This window comes from Andrena cerasifolii, chromosome 13, assembly GCF_050908995.1.
Source record: "Andrena cerasifolii isolate SP2316 chromosome 13, iyAndCera1_principal, whole genome shotgun sequence".
Lineage (NCBI taxonomy): Eukaryota > Metazoa > Arthropoda > Insecta > Hymenoptera > Andrenidae > Andrena > Andrena cerasifolii.
Genome location: NC_135130.1, coordinates 3,339,125 through 3,366,856, shown reverse-complemented (window position 1 = coordinate 3,366,856; position 27,732 = coordinate 3,339,125). Strand labels below are relative to the sequence as shown.

The 27,732-nt window shown below is 37.0% G+C and overlaps 1 protein-coding gene across 8 annotated transcripts in view; it reads left to right on the top strand.

Annotated features, from left to right (window-relative positions):
* Positions 1-10,200: 10,200 nt before the first annotated feature.
* The window catches only part of LOC143375979 (synaptic vesicle glycoprotein 2B), a 28,989-nt gene continuing 11,457 nt past the window's right edge, over positions 10,201-27,732 (top strand). The window contains exons 1-4 of one of the 8 annotated variants that reach the window (XM_076825734.1): positions 22,251-22,332; positions 24,166-24,233; positions 25,288-25,350; positions 26,629-26,790. In XM_076825734.1, the coding sequence (XP_076681849.1) occupies positions 24,173-24,233; positions 25,288-25,350; positions 26,629-26,790 (286 nt within the window). In that variant the 5' untranslated portion in view covers positions 22,251-22,332; positions 24,166-24,172. Of the gene's footprint in view, positions 10,419-22,250; positions 22,452-22,998; positions 23,024-24,140; positions 24,234-25,287; positions 25,351-26,628; positions 26,791-26,825; positions 26,956-27,732 lie in introns of those variants that run through there. The other 7 variants (XM_076825732.1, XM_076825735.1, XM_076825733.1 and 4 more) reach the window with 7 other exon arrangements.

The window sequence follows — 27,732 nt, the reverse complement described above, 5'->3', positions numbered from 1 at the left end:
TTCAACAAAATTTCATTTTTGAAACGTCTCGCGTACATTTTTGTAAGAGCCAACCAGAAGGCTAACATATAAAAATAAATTAACACGAATCTTACTAATGGTTATTATGAAAAGCGTAAATTTCCGCCAGTGCACTTTTTAAACTGCAAACTACGTACAAATTGTGTTTTAACATAAATACGACTTCGGATGACAAAGTGTCGCGTTTGTCTAACGATACGTGGTAACAGTCCAAATGACTCTCAGGCAATTGCCTTATCTCCGCCGTGATGCGGCTAAAAAAATATGGTATGCAAATTCTTGTTTTTTCGTCTAGAGGTGGAAACCCACGATGAAACAAAAATATTGTGTCTCGCGTGAGATTTTAATTTCCATTATTATAATTCATTTATTTCTATTATTTACATTTTGTTGTCGACGCTGGTGCCGATTTACGAAATATGTTAGTTGTTTATCAGCGATTTAAGTAGCTATGTAACTTGAAACTGTTACCTGACCAATTCCCGAAATCAGCGATTCTCGACCTTATTCTGCGATCTTTAAACTTTTGTAGCTCGGAGCAACGTTAACCGATTTTGATGAAATTTTAGGCACGTATACAACTTACTGCAATCTACAAACGGGTTTTTTGAATTTTCATTACAGGCTCACAAAAAAAAGTTAAAAAAACGACCTTTACAATTTTTTTTTTCTATTCCGACCAAATGCATTTTTTTTAAAACGGCGAAACGCGTCAGTTAGCAAACTAATCCTTCTAGCTTCTCAAAAAAACTCAAGTTGTTTGGACCAATTCTAAAAGAGTTATGCGATTTTAAAAAGTGTCCGAATATTAATGCGAGCCACTGTATGTGACTAACTGGTAACTGGCTGGGGAACTTGCAACCCCTGAAGACTATAAATCATTTGCAATTCAATGGACTTTTTAATGTTGTCCAAGGCAAGGAATTACGAGGGATATTAATCTGAAGATTTTTATAGAATCTGCGACGAACATAATGGTTCCGAGGACAAACAAATTTCAGATGTTAGGTAAATATTAGAAGCAGTAGTTGATTTTTCTTGTTTACCATCTTTTAGAATGGGTTTATTATGAATTTAAACAGCTTTACCTTTCCGTCAGCATACGGAATTAGCTACGTACATATTTATATAAACTTTTGCTCCTGGAATGACCAAAAATGTTACCTTAAAAAGTATTGTCCTTTCCTCCTGGATCACTGTGTATAAGGGAAGTTCGGCTACCCGTAAATTCCGATTTTTTTGGGACTGTGCAGGTTCGTAGAGGATTCTTATTCAAAGATATCTCTATCTTCATTGACAAATTTTTATCGATAAAAGTGTCTTTGTCACCTAGAAATAAATTCCCAAAGATGCGATATATCTTGACCTGGCCAAGGTGGTCTAACCCAGGGGTGTCAAACTAGCGGCTCGCGAGCCGCAGTGGCTCCCTCTCCTCTTCGCCTGCTCCCTAGAGCCGTAGGAGAACGGCCCCCTCCACACCTACTTCGCTCTGATGAATTTCTCCTCCGTGTGCCGCACTCTCTCCCTGCCGGGTCTCGTGAAACGCCTGGAGAAAAATAAGTGGGGGAACCGGCTGACCGGGGGCCCGACTCGTGCGGCTCTCGGAGGGGGGAAGTTCGACACTCGTGGTCTAACCCCTTAAGGGGAGGTTCCGGTCTAAAAGTCGATTTTTTTTTATTTCATTTTTCGAATGTTCAACATTTTTAGGAATATGTGTTTAGAAGGATTTTTTGAAATTCGTAAAATTCTCAAAGTTATAGGCATTTGAGTAGCGGCAAATGCATGGGCAACATCCGGCCACTCGGCGCCCACGTAAAACTTTAAGGGGTTATACCTAGTCAGGCGGCCGAAAAGAGGCGAATATTTGTGAATTTTTTTTGAAGAAGCGAAAGCGTATATTGTTACAGAACTTTTTGCGTTTAAAAGAGCAACATTTAAAGAACATTTGGTAATTTTTTCGTAGAAAAATATTTACGTTTATAATAAAATAAAAAGCGACATCCAAGAAGCATTTTTAAAAATTTGGTTTTGCGGTGAGCATTGCCATTCGGAACCAGATTATCTAAAATCAAAAAACAAAAAAGATTTCGTTAGTATATTAATGTATCCTCAGGTTGACGGAGAGAATTTTCCGAAATATTAATTTAAAATAAAATGGCGGCTATTTAAAGTTGACATCCTGATTTTTTCGAGTGATTTTTGCAGGAAAAAATCAGGATTTCAACTTTAAATAGCCGCCATTTTGTTTTAAATTAATATTTCGGAAAATTCTCTCCGTCAATCGGAAGATACATTAATATACTAACGAAATCTTTTTTGTTTTTTGATTTTAGATAATCTGGTTCCGAATGGCAGTGCTCACCGCAAAACCAAATTTTTAAAAATGCTTCTTGGATGTCGCCTCTTATTTTATTATAAACATAAATATTTTTCTACGAAAAAATTACCAAATGTTCTTTAAATGTTGTTCTTTTAAGTGCAAAATGTTCTGTAAGAATATATGCTTCCGCTTTTTCAAAAACAATTCACAAACTTTCGCCACTTTTCGGCCGCCTGACTAGGTATAACCCCTTAAACGCATTTTTCTCGAAACAGTGTTCTCAAAACGGCGGGACCTGTATTTCCAGAAGTTATTATCCGATTCGACTGAAACTTTCTTTATTTTGAAGAATATACTTATGGCTACGGGGGAAACCAGAAAACAAATACAAAAGATTGAAAATTTGTGATTTTCAAAGCCGTTGAAAGGGTGACAAATATAGGGAAAAAGTGATTTCAAACTTCAAGTGTCGTTATTTTCTAAAAAAAATGTTGTTGCCCACGGTATACGAATCGTCGTATTACTCAGCGTAACTCCGTGAAGCAAAAGAAACACTAAACACGCATACCTAGGTAAAGCAAACGTTTCGGAAACTTTTGTGGAAGGCAGGAGAAGGCGTGTTACTTTCATGACGCTGTTACGCTTGCCCCCGCTCTCCCCTACTGATTTAAAATTGTAATATAAATAATCCCTTTGCAAGTACGTGCTTTTTTCTATTTTTTAATATTTAATCTGGCCATTTTTAAAGTAATACTTTTTGTTACTTATCACTTTTAAGTGTCTCGTTAATAAAAATTTATAATGTAAGTTGAAAAGCCTGGTCGGGGGAGATTGTAACATCGGCAGTCGGGGTCGGTTGTACCGGGACAGAACCGAATAGTGACAAAGAAGATTAATAATATTGTCTTGTTTGCATGGAGTCCTATAGTACAGCACAAGCAAACCAAATAAAAAATGGGTGCAATGTACACCAGCCAAAACATTTCCTATTTCTGCCACAATGGCGACACCGCATAATTGCTTATAAATTATACTCTTTTCATTTATTATTATAATTAAAATCAATAAATATTTTAATTTTGCAAAGTTAAATTTGTGCTACTATCGACTCCATGCAGTGTTACAACCGACCCGGGGTCAGGGACGGTTGTAACACTTTCTAATTTTTTATTAATAACCGGAATATTACTTGACATACAGCGAAATCGTTGTGGCTCAAATAATGTCAGATAAGTAAGTAACATTTTCGTTAAAAAAACTGTTGTTGTAACTGCAATAGTTTTTGCGTAATCGTATTCCAAAGTCAAAGTGTTACTACCGCCCCCGGACTACCCTATAGGATACCAGAAAGTATTGTACAGGACGTTGAAATATTATACTGATGTAATTTTTATGTAAAATATGCACCGTATGTTAATATAAGTAGAAAAAAGTTACTTCGAGTCAGGACGTACATGGTACGTCACCTGACCGCATACGATGGCTCGCGTTGACATACATGGTACGTCCTTCGGGTCGGAGAGGGTTAAGAAACTCAGCGGTATTGAGATTCTCAATTTGAGAACACGGATACTGCTAACAGGAAAACGCTACTTTCATTAAGAAAAATGTTTGACGCGATTACAGTCCAAAAGTACGTCAGTAATTAGATATTTCTAGTAGATATTCCTGCATTCACAGAATTAGTAGATTTACCTCCTCCAAATGTGATATAGAATTGCCGCAGCCCAATAAATTTTTACACTGTTAAGATTCACTAAAACACTTCCCTTTCTGTAATTCTTGATCACAAGAATTTTTAGGTACTAATTCAGTTCATGACCGATAAATTTTAGTGCTTGCTTTGCGAGATATCGTCCATAAGATGAAACCTAGTATGATCTTTCCGAGTTGGGTCTTGTAGCGTTAAATTACAGATATCTTTTGTTTTAGTGAAATACTTGTTAATGATCATATTTAAATGCGTTGTTTAAACGATGGTGAGTGAAAAAGTGAGTTGCCTCCCGCAATAACATACGAAAACATTATTTTACATCTTCTAAATCAATTGCTGTTTAAGCGTTACTTCTTCAATTTCTCTTGCTCCGTGATTAGGCATAAACAGGTGGACTGTTATATGTATTATTAGTAGTATTTAAAAAGTTTATGTTATGTTATGTTTTTGTTATCTATTATTATCTCATCTTAATTTATCTTTGTTATTTTATTTTATATTATATTATATTATTTTATTTTATTTTATGTTATTATTTTATATATATTTTTTTTATTTCTTTCTCTTATTTTTATCTTTCTATGTAGTAATGGTAATAATTTTGTATCTCTGTACACTAAAGGGTTTCCCGTTAATAATAATAATAATAATAATAATAATAATAATAATAATAATAATAATAATAATAATCATAATAATCATAATAATAATAATAATAATAATAATAATAATAATAATCATAATCATAATAATAATAATAATCATAATAATAATAATAATAATAATCATAATAATAATAATAATAATAATAATAATAATTTTTATTACGACGAACATATGTATAAGAAAGGAGAGTGGTACATCGGAAAACGCTAACGAAAGGAAGCATCCCGAGATTTTGTCCATGGATCATTCCAAGGCTTCATTTTCTCTAGGGCGAGGATAGAACACCCTGTATTTGTATTTGACCCCAATTGAAGTTCAAACAAAAGCAATTAAAGAATCTATTTCGCAGGCATAAATGACACCATTATGACGGATACTAGACCAGTCGATTTTATGTTTCGTCCGGATATAATACGGGGTGCGAGTGGTATGGTTTGCGGTGCTGACGCAGCGGCGTTCTCAGTAGAGAGTCGCGTTCGAAAAGACCTAGTGGTTCTCCAGCTGTGCTGAATCCGCTCTGTGTAAGCGGCGGGGGTGCGTTTCAACAATGCCCTGCAGCATTGTGGGAGAACCCTCGCTGAGCGCACCTCTGACCGTCGCGCTAAACGTTGTAAGATATACCGCGATAATCGCCAGCCGACCCACCCTATCCCTCTAATAGACGAATAGGTTTCCCTTGTACGGACCCAGCGAGATGGGTCCAGTCGGAAATCCGACCATTCAGTAGGGAAATACACATTCCAAGTGTCGCCAAAATGGTTATTCACCCGGAGAATAGATCCCTTTAACAATACCCTGATTTCCCGAGCAGTCCCTTTTGCCATCCGAGTGTCGCCACGATGGCTCCCCCTGATATCAGATTTCCCGAACACCCCCTCTTTTCCAAATTCCTTAGGCTGCTCGCCTACCTTACCTCCCACCCCTTCAGTAGCTTAGATAAATATCGGTTCCAAACAGAGGGATAGGACAGTCGCAAACCTCAGACCAGCAAGGTTACAACTTCGTCCCGACATAATTTGTAGAGATTTATAAATTGTACCAGTTATAGAAATAAAAAGTTAGTAGTTACTAAATCGGAGTTGCCTCGACGACATAATTGGTGGCAACGGCAAGGGATATCACCTTCTGGCTTATTCAGAAGAAAATACACTCGTTGTGCTAGTTATTGCACGGGTGAAAATTTCTGAAGGTATCCCACTACGAAGCCGAGAACTCGGAAGATCTACAGAACCTGGATTCCAACTGGGCACAGTGGAGAAAGAGCAGCAGCAACGTAAGTCTCGGGAAACACTATCTGACATTCTGCAAGACTTCGTATCTGCTCCTTCTAACGGCCTTGTCGGGAACACAAAGTCCGACTCGTCCCCATATTGACGTAAACATGCTAGCTGAAAAATTACTACAAGTATGTGACAGACTGAAAGCTACCCATACAGCACACTCTCGTTGCAACAAAGTTGCAGGATCGTTGCAGTGCTATATTGCAATGTTTCACGCAACGTTGCCGCAAGGGTGCAGCAATAATTCTATGTCCGTCACCTGTAACGTTTCCAGCAGTAGGGCCAAAAATATAAATAACGGTTTTAGAGATGTGTGCAGAATCATAGAAGTATAAAGCCCGTGTTTCTTTTTCTGAAAGAAAATTCTTTTCGCCGGAGGGGATTCGAAACGGCGACCTGTAGCGTCGTAGGCGAACACTAGTTAGGAGTGTGCGGATCGTCCCGAGGCTCGGGTTCCCGGTCCTCGGGGCGTGTCGGAAAATTTCGGGTGGAATCGGGCGAGGTCCCGATACTTTCATGTTGCTCGAGATCCCGAAGTTTCTCGGAACCCCGAGACTCGATTCGGACTACAAGCATGGCCACCATGAGCGGGCAATTTGATTTCAGGTCGGCTCGGCAAAACTCGGACCCGACCGGCTCGAAAGCCGGCTATTAAGGGGTTATGCCTAGTCAGATGGTCGAAAAGAGGCGAATATTTGTGAATTTTTTTTGAAGAAGCGGAAGCGTATATTGTTACAAAACTTTTTGCGTTTAAAAGAGCAACATTTAGAGAACATTTGGTAATTTTTTCGTAGAAAAATATTTACGTTTATAATAAAATAAAAAGCGACATCCAAGAAGCATTTTTAAAAATTTGGTTTTGCGGTGAGCATTGCCATTCGGAACCAGATTATCTAAAATCAAAAAACAAAAAAGATTTCCTTAGTATATTAATGTATCCTCAGGTTGACGGAGAGAATTTTCCAAAATATTAAGTTGAAACAAAATGGCGGCTATTTAAAGTTGAAATCCTGATTTTTTCCTGCAAAAATCACGCGAAAAAATCAGGATTTCAACTTTAAATAGCCGCCATTTTGTTTTAGCTTAATATTTCGGAAAATTCTCTCCGTCAACCTGAGGATACATTAATATACTAACGAAATCTTTTTTGTTTTTTGATTTTAGATAATCTGGTTCCGAATGGCAATGCTCACCGCAAAAGCAAATTTTTAAAAATGCTTCTTGGATGTCGCGTTTTATTTTATTATAAACGTAAATATTTTTCTACGAAAAAATTACCAAATGTTCTTCAAATGTTGCTCTTTTAAACGCAAAAAGTTTTGTAAAATTATACGCTTCTGCTTCTTCAAAAAAAAATCACAAATATTCGCCTCTTTTCGGCCGCCTGACTAGGTATAACCCCTTAACAGGAGACCGAGACGGAAAAAATTATGTATCATTTATATCAATACCAGTGATAAGTTTTTACCTTTTTGTCTCCTGTTGAATCATAATTTGTATCCTCTTACAGTATTTTAAAAAAAAACTTTTACAATTAATCAATTAACCTAACCCAGACCTACGGTATAATTGAAGCAGTGAAAGCGGCAACGGACCAACCCACATTAAAAAAAAAATTTCCTTTTTTCTATGGTTAGTGGAGCCTATTGGAATAAGTTATTGTTACTAACTCAATTTCGAAAAAAATGTGGGTTAGTCCGTTGTTGCTCTCGTTGCTTTAATTCAAGTTATCGGATTTAATAATATGTAAAGTACATATCGACGTGCGTTACGAAAAGTAGCACGTTTCATTTTTCTTAAGAAAAACAGCACGTTTCAGTTTGCCACGTAAAGAAGCACATTTCATCGTTTCTGACGAAAATTAGCACGTTTGGTCTTCTACCGCGAAAACTAACATATTTGACTGCTTAGCCACGAAGAATAGCACATTTCGGACTTTGCGGCGAAAACTAGCGCATTATCTTGTTTCGCCACAAAGTATAGCACGTTTTGGATTATACTGCAGAAACTATCACGTTTCGGCGCGTGGTTAGTTTAAATTGTTGAAGTGCGTTTTGCATCGAAGGATTCAACTTTTGAAAATATTGTTTAATAAATAATAACTCCGTCTAATCTCCAAAAGGAAACACGTATGAAAAATTTAATCTACATAATTTCAGTATGTTATTTTAATGTTTAATAAATTACCGACCTAGCGCTAAATAAAAATCGCGTCGAAAGGTAATTAAGTTGACGCACTCTGTGCTGCTTAGCCAACCATCCAAATGTGCTGCTTTTCGTCGCTACCAACGGAACATGCTACTTTTCGCGGCGAAAACCGAAACGTGATGATAGTTTTCGTAACAACAAAGGCAAACGCTGTTTTTCGTAAGAAAATTGTAACGTGCTACTTTTCGTGACGCACGTCGATATTATGTAGTGTAGTAAAATGTATGTGTACAGCTCTAGCTTAAATTGTCTTAACCCAGTCGCTGCGTATTTAAATTTTCGGACGATTCTTGGAAAGCGTCAATTTTACATCAATAAAAAAGTATTTAATTTTCACCTTTTTTTTGCATTACAGTACAAGAGAATACATTTTTTAATGCGTGGACTATAGTCGAAATCCGCGTCGAACGGGAACTTAGTGGCGTTCGACTATAGTCGAAAAACGCAGCGAAAGGGTTAATATATAAAGCAAAAAGCTTCTATATGTTTGTGTGTTTGTCTGTCGCCTACAAATTTTCGAACGATAAACTCTGGGATCACGAAATGTGTCTCAGCTCATTAGGCCCAGTCTAATCCAGATGAATGTGACTATTTAAAAAAAAAAAACTAAAAAAAATTATTTTTTTATAAAATCAGAATCCAAATTTCTGACGAAGCCGAGTAGTACAGCCAGTAGTATATAAGTCTAACATAGTACTGTATAACATAGCTAATGTAATGTAAATAGCGTCATATAGTAGTCACTAATACTCCAAGAGGTGCATGCGGTTTTAAATTAAAAAATTTTTTTAAAAATAAGTCCTTGAAACAGAATTTGCTGTTTATTTTTCATTGCCACTGCAACGTAACGTTCTGTTAACTCTTGGACCTTTTAAAACACTTCACTTGTTTATCAACATGCCTTTGTTTATGTTCACCACTTGTTACGAACTGAATTTCAAGCACAGCAGAAATATTTCAGGTGATAATAAAGTTATGTGAAACAGCCTGTATATTACCAAAAGATTCTACCTGTACATATGCAATAAATATCACTATTTAATTACAGTAGACCACTTGCAATTAGTATTAAACTATCTGAAACGTATAATAAGTAACATATAGGGTAAAGGACCCAATTACTGTCACCTTAAGCTATTTTACTTAAAATAACGAATAAATAAATTATAGTATAGATCAGGGGTGTCGAACTAGCGGCTCGCGAGCCGCAGTGGCTCCTTCTCCTCTTCCGAGAGCGGCCCCTTCCACACCTACTTCACTCGGATGAATTTCTCCTCCGGGTGCCGCATCTCCCTGCCGGGTCTCGTGCGACGCCTGGAGAGAAATAAGTGGGGGAACCGGCTGACCGGGGGCCCGACTCGTGCGGCTCTCGGAGTGGGGCCGTTCGACACTCCTGGTATAGATTATAGGTTGAATTACATAATTCTTTTTGTGTATGACTTTACAACGTTTATTTGTTCGTTATTTTAAGTGAAATAGCTTAAGCTAACAGTAACCGCTTAGGTGTCAGTAACTGGGTCCTTTACCCTACCACACTTTGATGTCTCCCCTAAAGGACAACTGCAAGCCAGCCAAAACCAACAATTTATTCCACTTTCCAAAACAAAGTAAATCGTCGAATAAGTTACCACAAAGTGTCTATGTACTTACCATTTCCTGGCAGTCCGTGTTTCGTAATAATTGTCTACGACAGCCTTACAGTTTAACGCGGAATTGAGCCAGCAAGCAAAAGAAAAGAGACGTCCCTCTTCTGTAACCCCCCAAAGACTCGTGGAGTAAAGTCCCTAGCCATCAGCGAAACAAGCGCCGCGATATTCCGTCGAGTTGCGGGTGGAGGTGACGTTTTTTTGCCTATCGCTGCTGCGATTTTCCTGTGCAACCAGTTTTTCCCCACCAGGGGCGAGATTTACATAGAGGCTGCAGGTGGGTTTTGCGTTCGCGCGATTTCAACGTAAATTGTAGTTTCGCGCCTGGCATGTGCGGTGCGTGAACCTGAAACTACCGCTCCACGTTGCAGTTTCACCGGCGCGAAGCCGCGGACACTTTTGCTCCCCCCGTTTTTCTTTCGTTTCATCGAGACCGTCGCTTTTTTCCGTTCGCGTCTGGTTTGTGTGAATTCTTCGCTGTGGAACGCTGTCGACGACCGACTGACAGCACCGAGGCTCGCACATAAGAGGATATTTAATGAGTTCGTCGCTGAAGCACACAGGCAAGTTTGTGGGAGTGGTGACAGGACCTTCTTCGCGAAGGATTTGGGTGGTTCGCGCGGATATTAATAGTGGTGTGTCTGTTACGCTGAGGGGAGAGGGGAAATTAATTAATTAGCTCGAATGGCGAGGTGCGGTACAATGGGTGGGTTTAAATGTAACCGTGAAGATGTGTGGGACATTGTGGGGTGAGATGAGGGTCGTGGTTCAGGCAATGGGGTCGGATGAGTTTTTCGTTTGAACTTCTGAAGACACCCCTTCGAAAGGGAAGTGGTTCGAAGCTTCGTTCGTGTTAAATCAGCTGAAAAATATCTTTCCATAGATTACATAAGTAGGGACTAGTTGGGTTAGGCAATTAGGTGCCCTTTGTGTTTAACGAGTGAATATTAATTAATTTTAATAATGAATGCTGCGATGGATTGATCTATGTACTATTTATGCAATGCACCTAAATAGAAGGGAAGCCTTCTTCTCCATGTAGTGCATGTTTTGTTAATGTTCAGCTCGTATTGCTGGCAGGTCTCTCTGCCTTTGCACATCTGTTTTTCTGCAATCTTTTAATAATAATTCAAAGAAATTTACCTGAAATGAATTGAAAATTTACCGAGAAGGTGAACTGATCTGCTACAACCTAGTTCTAAAGCGAAAGCTTTCAAAATGAGACGAAAGAAGACAATTGTGTAGAGTGTTCTGATTGTAAGTTCTTTGCCAGTCCAGCAGAAATTAGGCATTCTCAAGTAGAAGAAGAAAAGGGTACGAAAATGTTTGTGGTCGTTAAAATGTATAACGTTGAGGGAGCTTGAGTGGTGGAAAGGACACTCCTGAGCCCACGGCTGAGCAAGGATTGCACCCAAAGAAAGTTATATCATGTGCTTACCGGAAACAGTCATCGAGAACTACTTTCACCCAATGAAACCATTACAGGATACTTTCGTGTGTTGCAAATCGGCCGTTTCAACGATGAATTAACGATAAATTGTCCGATACTGGGCGATGGAAAAGGGGTCGTTGCGATGCGGTGATTCCAATTCAAATGGCATAAATGGAACTTTGTTAGAACCACAGGAATTTCGAGGTTGGACAAATTATTGTACAACAACTTGAATGGCTCAGGCATTAGGGCGGAGCGATACTATATAGGCGAAAAATTAAATTTGAATTGCCTGCAGGTTCATTTTTCTCTTAAAAATCTAAATAATAAAATTCACATTTTGAATTTTTACATTTTACAAATGTAAATAATAAGATTCACATTTTGAACTTTTACATTTTACAAATGTAAATAATGAGATTGACATTGTGAATTTTTATATTTTTAAGAGAAAAGGGAACCTGCAGATATGAATATTTTTCCAAAAAATTTTACCAGCACCCAGGCCAACTGAAAATTTTAATTTTAATTTTAGCCTATATAGTATCGCTTCGCCCTATATAGGCATATTGAAATCAACACTAGACACGAGTCTTTTCAAAGGAAACCAATTATGTTTTATGTGCTGAGGATTTATAAATTAATGTTATACAAAGGGTGATTACTGTGCAGTGTTTTAATATTTTATCTTGAATTGGAGATTTACTTCAGGTACAGGACTATTCAAATCTCGAAAAATCGATTTTTTCTATTATTATCAATTCTGAAAGTGTCAGCCTTTGTGAACATTTGCAATAAAGTTTCGCGACGAAATTCGAATAATTACGGAAGTGATAGCGCTGAAGGTAATCGAATGCAGTTAATTTTGAAGCTGTTAATCTCGAAACTACATTTTTGAACACCGTGTACATCGTAACTTTTGAACGAATAAATATTTTCACATGAAATTTTAACTGCAGCTGTAGAATTCATTTCTCTATCGTGTGGAACTTCCGCATTAACATTTAATGTTTGTCAAAAACATTTTATCACTGATTAAAGACGATTTTTTCTGTAAAAATGTAGGGAAAAATTGATTCCTGTGCAATTTTCACAATTATTGTTTAAATTCGCCAGTAAAGTTCCACACCTGTAGTTTTTAGTGTAGAAATTATTCACCCCAAAGCATTTTGTTTTTAGATGCTTTAGATTTGTTTTAGCTGCGCAGGACCATTTTTAGCGTCAAGTAACTTCAATGATTTTCAATATTCTGACAATTTTTTTTTAAATTTCTCGTAAAAGCGTGCAGAAAAAAACTGTGAAAAGTAACGGTATGGTGATTATTTAGTATCTAAGCAATCGATTTTAGAAGCCGTCGATTTTAGTCGTTGGAAAGAGTCCTGCACCCCCGTAAAAGAATTTGAAAATTTATGCAATTGTCCAAATTAAAATCCTTCTTTTAACCCTATTTTTAAATTATGTTAGTTGAAAAAAATGAATATTAATTTGACAAACATGCCACTATATAAAATTTCCTAAACTCAAAAAATTAACGAATGAATGTTACATTCCGTAGAAATATGTCATACTGATAGGACTTTCTTCGATTTTTAATGTTTCGGAAAATAATTTTGTTCGCTCTGCAGTTGCGCAATGAATTTAGAATTTAAATTTTTGTTTTTTTTTTTATTGAAATCACTTTCTACGATTTTCAGTTTCTTGAAAAATTGGTTTTAATTAAATTCGTTCGTAATATTAAATGTCGTGTTTTCTTCTATTAAAATTTTATCAATACTTCAATTTTCATGATAAGTGGACTTTGTATACCCACTCAAAATTAAATGCTAAAGAGTTTTAGATCGGGGATTCAAAAATATACGAAATGTCAGTACGAAAAATACGTTCACGGGAATTTAATTCGCAAATATTGTCTCTCCTTCCATTATCACATCTATTATGAACGAATTAAAACGTCAGAAGATCACGTACAGTGTGTCACTGGAATTCTTTCAAAAGTCATACAAAAATGCTTTGTAATGCATTTTTAACGCCCGTTTGTAAACAAACACGCGCAACTTTCTGCAACGCTAACAAAATTACACCACAAGCAATATCTTGACACATAACTCATTTTACAAAGTAATCTCTTTGGGTTCTGTGTTACGTCACAGTAAAGTATAGCGAAAAAGATGGGTTATTTTATTGTAGGTATGCAAAAAAGTGTAAATTAAAAAATACTTCCATTTAACGATTTTAGCTCGATGAGTACGATAAATAAATTATTTTATTCATTTTACAAAGTAATCTCTTTGTGTTCTGTGGTACGTCACAATAAAGTATAGCGAAAAAGATGGGTTATCTTATTGTAGGTACGCAAAAAAGTGTACAGTGAGTAAAAAAAGTATTTGGACACTTTTTAAAATCGCATAACTTTTTTAGAATTGGTCCAAACGACTTGAGTTTTTTTTTAGAAGCTAGAAAGATTAGTTTGCTAAATGACGTATTTGGCCGTTTTGAAAAAAAATGTATTTGATCGGAATAGCGAAAAAAATAGTAAAGGTCGATTTCTAAATTTTTTTTGTGAGCTTGTAATGAAAATTGGAAAAAGAAATCGTTGATTTCGGGAATTTTCGCAATTCTTGACCTTATTCTGCGATATTTAAACGTTTGTAACTCGGAGCAACGTTAACCGATTTTAATGAAATTTTAGGCACGTATACAACTTACTGCAATCCACAAACGGGTTTTTTGAATTTTCATTACAGGCTCACAAAAAAAAGTTAAAAAAACGACCTTTACAATTTTTTTTTTCTATTCCGACCAAATGCATTTTTTTCAAAACGGCGAAACACGTCACTTAGCAAACTAATCCTTCTAGCTTCTAAAAAAAAACTCATGTCGTTTGGACCAATTCTAAAAAAGTTATGCGATTTTAAAAACCGTCCAAATACTTTTTTTACTCACTGTATATTAAAAAATACTTCCATTTAACGATTTTAGCTCGATGAGTACGATAAATAAATTATTTTATTCATCAAGTACCACCAAAGCCATCAAATTATGGAGTTTTACTAAACTTTTTAACTATTTTCGTGATTGCATAAAATGGGCCCTAGCAGCATTTATTGTTGGCATTTTGATGGCCAACTAGTTCCCAACTTGGGGATACTGTGGGCCAACCAGAAATGCTACTAGGGGGTGTGCCTTCGCCTACAGTGGGAAATTCAAAAACAATTTTCTCGAAAATGAAGCCTTTACCGCAATTTTGTCACTCTGGATTTCCGTCTTATTTTTGCCTGTATAATCACCCCCTAAAATATTGACCATAAGTACAGGAACAAATGCAATTAAACTTTGATATGTGGGAAAAATAACTTCTTATTATTTTAAGCTAAAGGTATCGCTAAACTATTTCCACTACTTCAACCTTTTCGGTACTGCGTTCAGAGATTACGTTAAGTCGCGTTCCCACTTGTGCAACGAGTGGCACAGAATACATTTCAAGCACTCAAAAAATACTCATTTTTCAAAAGCAGAGTATGCTTAATCAAACTCAGTTTTTCTAATTAAACCATCAGATAAACCTGAAAGTGGTATTTTAAAATTGTTCTCAATATCAACTATTAAATACTTATCACTGCCTTTGGGTTGCATTATTTTATTACACGTGACAACGCCAAACATTATAAATAAACAAAACGATTTAGAATTTCGACCGTAAAGAATTATTAAAACTTAAAAGTAAATGTTAATCGACCGGTTCGGTCTATTTTTAAGAGATTAAATAAAAGCTATTGCGCAAATTTTAAGATTAAATTTCCAACGTTTCGGTCAGCATTGCGACCATTATCAAGGAAAGAATTAAATCAGGAAGAAAACTGCGTCTGCTTTTATAAATTTGGCTCGTGTTAAACGTGCGAACGTACGAGTCGGCTGGGGAGTGGTTTTCACAAACAACTGAAGTTATTAATGCACTTTAATTAATAACAATTATTGCTCATTTCTGAGAATCCGGCAGAATTTCGTTGGTCTGTACGGCGTTTTGGAAAGATCCCGAACCCAGGAATTGAAAAAATTCTGTGACTTTGTGAATAAGTAGAGGATTTCCTCCTGATCACAATGCAAATTTTTGTTTACTGCCCAAATTTACTATAAGGCGTTGAACTCGACCTCTTAAATTCCAGCTATTTTCTGATTTTTTTATTATAACTAAGAACTGTAAGTTACCAAATGATAGTCCTAATTAAAAGAAGTAACTTCTGTCTTGAACCTTCTTTTCTATTTCTTAAAAATTGCGAGTTAAAAATTAGACTGAGAAAATAGCCGAATTTTCAGGGATTAATTTCACCCCCTCAGAGTGAATTCGGTCAGCAAACAAAAATTGCGTTGTCATCAGGAGGAAATCCTCTACATATTCACAAAGTTTCAGATTTTTTTTTAATTTCTCGGTTCGAAATCTTCCGTTGTAAGAAAGAGGGTTTTATGTTTTATTATAAAACGTTCAATCTGCCAACTATACAATATAAAAGTCGTTAAAGAAACTGCCCTGTAAAACCAGTAGCTTCTGCTTCATTGGCAGAACTCAACCCGATTCTGACATTCCTTTGGACAGAAATCATGACACAGCGACATAAAAAAATGTGCACGACTTGCCAAATTTAGCATTTTGCAAAGAGAACCTACAATATTTAATGAATGATGTGTCCCATAAATATTATTATCGTCGGTACTAATTTGAGGATGAACTTACAAGAGTAAATGAACTGACTTCTGAATTGACTTGACTCACCTAGAATTGGACTAGAATAGAATTAATCTAAAATAAGATAGGACAAGATTTAGAAAGTTGTGAGAATCAATGACTATAACTAAGTTAATGCAGAACACAACAATAGTTTTTAGTTAATATTGTTACTTATTTCAGTTCGTATTGTTGAGGTATAATTTAATATAATTAGGGGTTAAGTTAATATTAATCCCTAATTATAATTATAATCCCTAATGATATAACTCATTTATACTCATCGACCCTTAAGTTTACAGTTCCTCTTAAAAGAATTCATCCAAGCCGCAATCGCCTCTTGTTAGCCATCGTCGATTATCTGATTGCACGAAGACTTTAGATTCATAATTACACGAACAATTATTTCTCGCGTTAGCTTCAGATCATAAAAATCGCAACTCCATTTTGTTCAGCGCTTCACACCCTTTCTAATTCACAAACGATTTCATCACAAATTAAGTATCGTGCGTTCCCACTTAATTCCACTTTCGGCTTATTTGAAGTTCCCTATTACGCGCGTTATACCTGCAGTCGACGACACCCTATCGGTTACTGTTCACCGAGCAAATCGTACAATTTCGTTACGTAATGACTCGATTTTCGAATCTAACGATGACATAAGAAAGCATTATTCAAAGTCAACGAAACGATTGTGAGAATTCTTTCAGGATACTTGGAATCCACGGAAGTGAAAAATAATTAAAACATTGCGAACGATATAGGTACTGTAACCGTGCAGAAGTCTTAATGATGTGGATTAATGACGAAGAATAAGGAATATTTCGCATGAGTTAATTAGATTCTTTTTATCTGCGAAGATGAAGTTAATTAAACAGTTTGATTTTATACCGCGTCTAAGAACATGCTTATTTTTAACCTGTGCTCATTTTGCTTCTATTAGGTGCACCTAAAGTTTAATGCGGCGCAGACATAAAAAATTATATGCATTGCAATAATTTATCGTGTTCGTGATTACTTGTAATTTAAAAAAATAAAAATAAAAAATAAAAATCATACATAGGCACATTGATATTGAGAAAGTTTCAAAATTTCACTGAGAATAGCCGATATAATTTGAAAACAGTATTCTTAGAAATTTCATAAATGTACACAAAATTTTTAAAGTGTACATGTTTTATAAATGACTACCACTGTCGACGGCGCACGTTTTGCCAAACTATTTCGTTCCTGTATTGAAAACAAAACGCGACTTACCACTTCTGTTGATGGTTTCCGAAGGAAAATTATCTGCTGCGTCGCGTGGGGTAGTCAGATTTTCTCCTGGACCCTTAGTTTTGGAAATAAATTGAAAGATATCTGTAAAAATAGTTGCATTTCACTAATAACTTATATCGCTGTATTCGGGGGTTGGGGGGTGGTTCATAGAATAATTTTACGGAACAAGCAACCCAATAACATTTACTGTTTCGATACAAAAGATGTGCAAACTTAAAAATTTGCAGTTTTCTTAAAAATCGAATTTCTCAAAAACCGAGGGTGATGGCGACAAACGATTTGCGGCTTCGTTTTCAGCGCACGAAACCCCGTAAGAAACGGCTGTTGAATGTTACAAGTCCGAAAAAGAAGTGAAATTTTGTCGAACTGTGTTACCAGCAGCCATAAAATCGCGACATTCAAGGAGCACGGATGATTAATAGAGAGTACGTAGCCAATCGAATAAAATTAACGCGTACAGGATCAGCGGCGATGGAAGGATAGTGGGTTGATTAATATTTATCTCTGTCCTCCTTCGAACACGCCCGCTGCTTAGATGATATAAAACATATTCCGGAATTTTCCCTCGTTACCGATTGCATCGAGGATACTGCTTCCCCGCTGCACTGGATACTCTGTGCACGCGCTTGAACGAAGACGGTCGAATTATTGCCTAGTCGCTTACCTAGTACCGGTTGTTTAATTACCGTGAACGATAGAATCCTAGGATTGTTACGTCTGATCATAGGAAACGGAGACTAAATTACTGTTATACTCTTTGCTAATGTACGGGGTGTAAGAAAAGTCCCTTCCCAGTGGGTTTGTTCACAAATGAATTCCGTTTTGTCAAGATTATTGTTTAACAAGAAAAATTTAAAAAATTAAAAAAACCGACTGCTTAAAAAAACATTAAAAAAATTAATTTTTAATTTAATTTTTTTATTAATTTAATTTTTTTAATGTTTTTTTTATTAATTTAATTTTTTAATGTTTTTTTTATTAATTTAATTTTTTTAATGTTTTTTTAAGCAGTCGGGTTTTTTAATTTTTTTTTAATGTTTTTTTATTTTTTTTATATCCTATAACATTCGGAACGTCAAGACAATTCTAAAGACACCTGATTTGTCCAAATCGGTGTATCCGTACAGACTCTAGAGCGTAACATGGACATACATACATAGCCTGATAAATACAATACCCTCCTTTGCGTGCCGCAGTCGGGTAAAAAGAATAATTAGTTGTAAAGTCTGAAGCGTTAGGAAGGTTATACTGCAACTCCTTTGGTGCAGTTACTTCGTGACATCCTCGTAGAAAATGAATTTCAGTAAAGCCCTCCTCACATGAAACAGTTTTGTGGCACACAACTATTTTTTGGAATAAGATGATACGTTATGGCGTAGTGGTAAATGAATTTAAAAAAAATACCTTTAAATTAACTTCAAAAGTTCTCCAGAGATTCCCAGTACCACCGAATCGTGTAATTTTTCGGGTGTAATAATTTAGGATTTTTTTGGAAAAAAATTGTGGCACGTACGGTAAAAAGCTTTTTTGTTATTGATTTACCTATACATATTAATTTAAGTATATTAAAATAATTCTTTTATTGTTTTTTCTTCGATGTGAGCTTGAATAAATAGCTGTAACTCTGATGTTGATAAAAAATGGTGTACATAAAAACAAAAGAACTAATTGACGGGTTTCAAAAATTCTTTGGGGATTATTTTCGTAAATCAACTCGCAATCGTATTACTAACTTTCCTAAGTTCTGGTCCACTTCGTTTGATTTTATTTAGAATAAAAAATTACCGGTTTCAGGGCACTTTAATATGATCCGGGGAAAAAAGCATGTCAATAATCCGGGAATCATTATTTGCGAAAAACTTCTTTCGACTTATTCCGACGCAACGCATTCCAGTTTCCAACTTGTCCCGGGTATTAGTATTGTTTGGGGCTAGATCAGTGTGTGTGGGGGGGGGGGGGGGGCGGCGCGTAAAGCATGGTGGCGAACTGATGTGAGTTTAGAGATTTGAACCAGAAACTTGCGGATGCCCGTCAACACCCCGACTCATATCGGTTCGCTATCATGCTTTACGCGCCCGCGAGCGGGCGCCCGCTCCCCGCGCTAATCTAGCCCCAACCAATACTAATACCTGGGACAAGTTGGAAAGTGGAATGCGTTGCGCCGGAATAAGTCAAAGGAAGTTTTTCGCAAATATCTCGGAATCGAAGGTCCGCTTCGTCATTTGTTTTGTCCCATGCTGGGCATACGCTGCCACGGGCGCGTACTGTAGGTGGGTATATGGCAGAATACATTGTGTAGTAGCAGCAGTTTTTCGCGAATATCTCGGAAACGAAGGTCGAGCGGCGGTAACATGTATAGAGAAAAGTTGTTCAGAATCGTGTCCCCGACAACGCATCCAAAAATCATTGAAATCGGTGAGGAAAGCTTCTAAATAATTACCATAGAAATTTTCCTTTTTGAAGTCTTTCACTGTATAATGGATGAATACAGTATCTCCGTTTTATTTTTGTCTTCCTTATGATTTTAAGTCGAATAGCAAGCGCGCAAAACGCGGCTAGAGAAACGTAATCCATGTCTACTCCTCTTCAACGTCACAGACCTACTGGTTTTCAGAACGACAGAACGACACTTTTGTCGTTTGTGTGTCCACACCCATGTACAATGCATTGACCACCGACAGTCGGCCGACTTAAAAATCCGAAGCTGTCGCAGGTATTGGAAATGGGTTATGAAATAAACTGTAAAACAGTATATTCTTTATAAACTCTAGTTTATTTTACTCAGCTCGGAAGGACGTCGTATCGTGCTGAAGGCAAGACTCGAAGTGAAGAGAAAACGCAAAGGCAATTCGAAAAGTCCGTTGTCCACTTGAAAAGGGACAGGCCTGCGTTCTGTCTCTTACCCTTGCAGTTAGAATAAGGATTCCCTAACAGACCCATGGGCCCGCTGGCCTCTGGTTTATTGCTTTTGTCAGCGGTTCTCATACGTAACCAAATTCATTTTTGTGTTACCAACAATCCAACAGCAGGTGCCCGCCGACTGATCGACTGATCGTTGTCCTGTCGTCTCAGTGTGCGCGTCTTCATATGCTATGTAGGCCCTGGCATGAACGACACGACTGTCGTACGACTTAAGCCGCGTATTCACCTGCGCATTCGCCCCGAATGTGCATTCGGCGCGCGTTCGCCGCGCATTCGGCGCGCGTTCGGGGTTGAGTGAAATTTGCGGCGTCCATTTCATGGTATTGTTCGGACCCGAATGCGCGCTTTGATGGACCGCCAACAAGCGGATCGGCCCGAATGCGCGCCGCGCCCCGAACACGCGCCGAACACCGGACGAGCAAAAAATCGGTGCGCGCCGAATGCACATTCGGGGCGAATGCGCAGGTGAATACGCGGCTTTACAGTCGCATGTGTAGCCTAGCCCTAAAGGCTGCCGTTCCAATAGGCGGCTGGCGACTGCGGCTGGCGACTGCGCCACTAGTGCAAGGGAGAAACAGATACATTCTTCTCCCTTACACTAGTGGCGCAGTCGCCAGTCGCAGTCGCCAACCGCCCATTGCAATAGCTGCCTTTAAGACGTTTCAGACGCCAATCTACTGCACGCATCCACCCACGTGTGCCCTGCAAGCCCCTAGAATTTCTAAAAACAGTGATTCCCTTCCTTAAGCGCTAGCGAGACACACGGTGCGAGAGAAGTTTTAATTAAACACCCTGATAGCCAGATCTGGGCAGCAGAATCTGACATCAGAACCGTAGTCGTCTGTGTCCGCAGATGGCTGCGTTCTGAGGCGCAGAGCCTGATGTCAGATCGGCAGCAGATCCTCAGCAGATTCTGCCGTCTGCTACGGTCCTGACGTCAGACTCTGCGCTCTCGTGCCAGAGCCAGACCCTGCTACCAATCTGATGTCAGACCGGAGACAGATAGTCAGAGACTGGAGGTTATCAGGGTAGATCACATATCCCCCAATATCGAAATAATGTAAATAAACTTACCTGTCTTTCAAACATCACCAGCACTGTAACTTGGTCTAAAAACTTTCAGACTCGCATAAAGTCTTAAGTGTAAATCCTTTAATTTAAATATGGGTTTGTGACAATGGCCGATGCTAGATCAACAACAAGCGCATTCATTTCCTTTGTGCTAATGACACACAGTGCCCTCTGTTGCGCCAGTCTTAAAATATCAACACTGGCCGTACTCTCCCGGTGGTCGAGCTACACCGGGCTTACCCTACAGTAATATTAGTTTATTCCTTTATTTTTGTTCCTTATTATTGTTTAATTTTTGAATTCCATGTTGTTTTATCGTATTTATTGTACCTTTCTTGTACATTGTCTTACGCATTTACTTGTGTAATCCAAATGAATGGACCCGTCTAACGCGACTTTCGTGAAAACTCCCAAAGGAAAGGTAAGCTAATTCGTCGTTTCTGAAGCTGTTCTTTCTTACCAAATTGCCTGCCGAGTTTTGCAAAGGCAGCCCGCCTTTGAAGTTTCACTGCAAGCAAATTAAGCGTTAACCTGTATACACAGGGAACAACCTAACGTGAGAAGCGACCAGTGGCGCCTTCAGGATTGAATCTTGGGGGAGGCGAGATGAACGGATAAAAATATTTTTAATGCAAACTCAGTGAAATTCATTAGGCGATTATAAACATTTATTTAAAGGATGAAATCGAGTTTTCTTTTCTTTTTACAAAGCTCTTGAATTACTTCAGTCGTCGTCACATTAATCTCCTTTTCTCTTTTTTCCTGCTTCTTTAGGGGTGCCAGGACCCCTTGCTCCACCCCCTCCCCTCCCCTCCCCCCTCTGGGTGCACTACTGAGAAGAACATTGAGCCAAAATTTAGCTTAGGAACTTTTCAGACACCCTGTATTTATTAGAGGTCTGTTTGGACAGGCACACAGAAGAAATAAGTTAGCGGTGTAAACAACTACATTGCCTCGAATTCGGTTATACCTACAAGTTGTTCTTCAGTCTGGTTTCGATCACCATCGATTCACCAATTCTAACTGAACAAGGTCAATGTCGCCGCGTTTAAACGTAAATTCCTTTGACTGTGCTGTGATTCGTCGTAATTGCAATTGGAAATCAATTACACACTACCAGTCCCGTTCCTTAACTGTTTAAATATACAATTGATTGCATTCCTTCGCGACAAGGTTAAGTTAAATTTTCTTCTCGCGTGTGAAAACGATTTTGTGTGTCCTGTATTAGAGTAGTATTAAGCACAACTATTTAGACAATAGCTAATTTATTACGAATATCGTACAATATCATTCTTACTTAAATATTTGCAAGTTCTTTTATGGTCTTATAAAATATTATAAATTTTGAAATTTTGAGCGAGGTCCTTGATTTGTCAGTTAGTCGACTGTATTCTGCTCCAAGGATATTAATTTACTGAAATGTTTGTTTCGGCAAGCAGAATTCGTTAAACTTGGGACTGATAGTAATAAAATACTAATTAATTTAAATAACGTGGCAAGGGAATTTTAGTAAGAATTTATTGTTCATCAGGGCGATGGTTGTACCGTTTGCAAGCGTTTGTCTGCGATTGTATTGTCGAAACCGCAGGTCTTTGAAATAATAAATATTGTGACTGCTCGTTTTGTGACGCGACTGCTTGCGTGAATCATATTTAACGACATTGTTGCTCGATTTCTCGAAATAGCCGTTGAAGAAACGTATAAGGTCGTGCAAAGTGTCCGGCGAAGTTTATGAACCTCAAAATGTGTATAAGTTTTGTAGTTCTATTTCAACTACCTAAATGTTGAATAAGTCGTGAGGCAATAATTCAATTCTATATGTGTAGTAACTTGACACAGAATATAATTCAAACTACTTCACTACTAGGTAAAGTGGCCAGATATTTTCTGTTCCAATGCGGGACCAGCAAGCGAAAAAAGGGTTAACAGATCCGTGAGGAGATCTTTTCCCTAGTTTATTAAAGCATTTTCGATATATTTAAAAATACATACTTGTGATTATAAAGTGATACATTGAAACGGAATTAAAAATATTTTTTTTTTTTCACAACGAAAATAGTAGGGGAAACAGTAACTTTATGCCGTTGCGAAAATGTAGAAGGTTACTTGTTCAATTGCGGGACACTTTTCAATGCGGGACAAAGGGCTGAAATGCGGGACTGTCCCGCACAATGCGGGACGTCTGGTCACTTTATCGCTGGGTATAAACTAAACGGTTCGTTCGTAAATATTCGTCTAAGAAAAATTTAGGCTTTCCAAGTTGCAAATAATTAAAAATATGGTTATTACTGTGCTTGCTCACTGGCAATCCATGCTGCATTTTGTGACGTATTTTAGTCAAGTAGCGAAAACTTTGATAAAAATTTATAAAATTGAAAAATTCAAACAGATATTTTTTGCTTCGATAGAAGAACCTTTATAAATAATATTTTGATGATATATCACAGGGTTTCCCAAACTGTGTTCCGCTGAACCTGAATAGGTGTTCCGCGACAATTTGGAAAGGTTTTATACACTGCAACACATTTAAAGATCTTTACTAGTAAAAATTTTTAGTAGTAGGAAATACCCAACTTAAAAAATAAGCTAAGCGTTCCGTCAAAATTTCCGGGTTTGCGAAGTGTCCCGTTGCAGAAACAGTTTGGGAAACCCTGATATATCGGATACGAAAAATGGAAAAGATGGAGAACAGTAAATAGACGAATATTTATGAATACCACCCCCTCCCAGACGAATATTTAAAGAATACCAGATTTACAAAATACACAAAATTAAAACCGTTAAATTATACAAACCAATGAAAGATTTGATTTTGATTTGTTATAAATCCTGCTTTCTTAACGAACTTCAAATGTTTAATAGCAGCTATTAATTCTGTTAAGCACAGTGCGTGAATGATGGTGTTTAAAAGAATCGCCGATATACTTTCGATGTTCAGCTGCAGTCGAATTATATGTACGTTATATAAAACTTTCTTTTTTTTTAATTTTATCGCAATATAAATTTTGCTGGCTGTATGCTACGAGTTGAAATATATTTATTTCGATTTTAGAGTGGCAGTTTAATTTTGAAAATATTATATTGTCAATACTTGTAGCCAGGGTCCTTGCAGGAGACGTATTACTATGTGTACTAACATAATTAGACACTAGTTATATCACAGATGCTATTTAGTATATAAATATAATTACTTCCTAATGATATAACGTGGTAGCACATCGACTATTGACAATTTTGTACTCGTGAGAATAATTTCTTTATAATACGTATCGAAGAATTTATTTTGTCTCCTTTGTTCTTTTTCGAAGGTTGCGAATACTCGAACACCTTTGTAAAAAAATAATTCTAGAGTTTACTTTTGTTGCACAGCCTATATGTTTTCTGAGTCATGCACGAGTTATCGTACAATACAAATTTAGTGCAAAGTTTGCTTGAACGATATACAGTACCTACTGGAAATATTTATTGCATCACTCGAATAAACGCGTTATCACTTGTACCTCTCTTATTATTACACATACAGTGTAGCTCACTGTCTTGGCCAAAATAAGTTGGGTACGAATCATTTTATCAATCACATTGATATGAAAATTGTGCCTACGTGGTACATAAAATTAAGAGTGGGGGAATAAATATTTCTAGGTAACTTATTGCCACGACAATTGTAATGGATTACTTAATAAGATATATTGAGATATTAGAATACCCTCTGCTACTGGTTTTAATAATTATAAATATCAGAAAAAGCAATATACTTCTACAATAAAATTCGAACATATCTTTCAATAAATGTAAGATCTTTCATCACGATAATTTAAGTAAAATTGCGTTCATATATTATTTGAAACATCTTTTTCAAATAAGCCACATGGTAGTGAACAAATTTCAACATGTGCTTACGGAAAAGAATACTTTTATATTTGTGGCCAGCAAAATTGTACGATTAGCCAAAAGTGACGTAAGTGCAGAAGGATATTAAAAATACAATATTTCGTGCTTCTGATTAAAGGTAAAGATGTACAGTCTGAAGATCCTGGACCAGCTGATTTCGAACGGGCAATAGTAAAATCTGGTAAGCATACACGATTCGTAAACTGTAGTAACGAAATTCGCTTATGTAATCATACAGTATGATCCATTAGAAACAGAGCACCTAATGATCGTCACCATTGAGGACATAAGGGCCATTCCACACCAAATCGATCACTTTTTACCATCACTGTCGAGGACTTTTATGCAATCAAAATATATATATATAAGATCACGTGAAATATATAATATATATAAGATCACGTGAAATATATAATATATATAAGATCACGTGAAATATATAATATATATAAGATCACGTGAAATATATAATATATATGTAAGATCACGTGAAATATATAATATATATAAGATCACGTGAAATATATAATATATATAAGATCACGTGAAATATATAATATATATAAGATCACGTGAAATATATAATATATATAAGATCACGTGAAATATATAATATATATAAGATCACGTGAAATATATAATATATATAAGATCACGTGAAATATATAATATATATAAGATCACGTGAAATATATAATATATATAAGATCACGTGAAATATATAATATCTATAAGATCACGTGAAATATATAATATATATAAGATCACGTGAAATATATAATATATATAAGATCACGTGAAATATATAACATATATAAGATCACGTGAAATATATAATATATATCAGATCACGTGAAATTAGGGGGTGGGGTGTAAGTCATCACTTAGCTGGTTTCAAATTAATAAAACAAAAAGCCAAAGATAAAAATCGAACCATCCCAAATAACAAATGAAATACAGTGACAATTCTTGTACTATACAATACTAGACAGTATCATTCTTTCAAAACACAAACTTAGTGACCCAAATTAGTTCAACTTACTAAAATCTATTTTCCAAATTAAACTTCAGGCTAAATAGTACTATTTATTGACGTGCAAATATGACCTGTGATGTTAAACTTCATTCACACAAATAACATTGCAATAATTAATCACGAACTGCAAATGAGAATGAAATTCGTCACAAGATATGAGTTTGATAAAAATCAAGCAAGTGGTTCCGAACAGTTCTCAGCAGGCAGTAGTCATTCAGGTGTAACCCTTCCAGCTAGTCATAATTGCCCCCAGCTAGCAGTTAGGTGCGCTGGCCTAACGACAAAACGCAGCCCAGTTGCGCCTAACGACAAAAATCATCGTGCCCCATCAAACTTGTCCACAGAGTCACGACGCTGACAACCGTAAGCGAGAGACAGCCATAAACAAGTGTCATGTTACATACAACATTCGTTTCCCACCAGGTTATGGAAAGTTCAATTTCTTATTGCTGCTGGCCGTGCTGCCCGCTAGTTTCGCCAGCATCTTCTCGTCCTCAGCGATATCGTACGTGCTACCGTCGGCGGAGTGCGACTTGAATCTGAGCATGTTCGACAAGGGTCTACTCAACTCGATGACATTCGCAGGTTGTATTCATGCATTGGCGATCACGTAACCGCGACTGTAATTACAGATTGAGCTTAAAGCCTGTCAAGGGAGTCAAAGCCCACTCTGTACGCTTCGCGTTTGGTTAGAGCACGGTGTGCGCCACGGGGTTCGTTAGACAATGTATTTATAGGAGTACAAGCATGGTAAATAAAGATATACTATTGTATTTCTTTAAGTCGACCGCGTGGTGACTGTGTATGTTAAGTTCGACGGAACGAAAAGCTCTCGCGATTGCGGGGGACATTTTTAGCGCGATGGTTTAGGTTCCTTTTAAAAGGGTGGAAGTTGTTAGGTATTTGCTTTTAGGGAAATTTTATTATTCCATTCCTCAGGTTGTGGTACAGGCTGAGATATGGTCAGAAACGGGGTGATTCATTATTAAACACTAAGTCGAAATTGGAGGGGCGGATTTGTATATAGGCTAACAAGGGGAGAACATGGTGTGGTAGACAACGGTTTTGGTGAGCCTTGGCGCGATGGATCTATGTCGGAAATAAGTAAATAGGTGTCCGGGCGTTTAAGCCAATAGGCTTTAATAATAAAGATAGTTATATGTAAATTATTAAACATTTCATGGTGGCCGTGGGAGTTTAGTGGGTAAAAATCCTAAACTTCCCTGGCGCCCTCGGGGGAGTCTCCTCTGGATGCGTCGAGGTGTCTTTTGAAGATTTCCCCACGTTAAACTGAAGACGTTAAAAAATAATTATATTTATAAATTATTTTTTTTATATTTTTTTTTAACTTGGGGAAATCTTCAAAAGACATCCCGGGGCCTCCAGATGGGAATCCCTCGGGGCGCTAGGGTAGTGTGGAATTTTTATCCACTAAAACCCCATGGCCATCATGAAATGTTTAATAATTAACATATAAATATCTCTATTATTAAGGGCTATTGGCTTAAACGCTTGGAGACATATTTA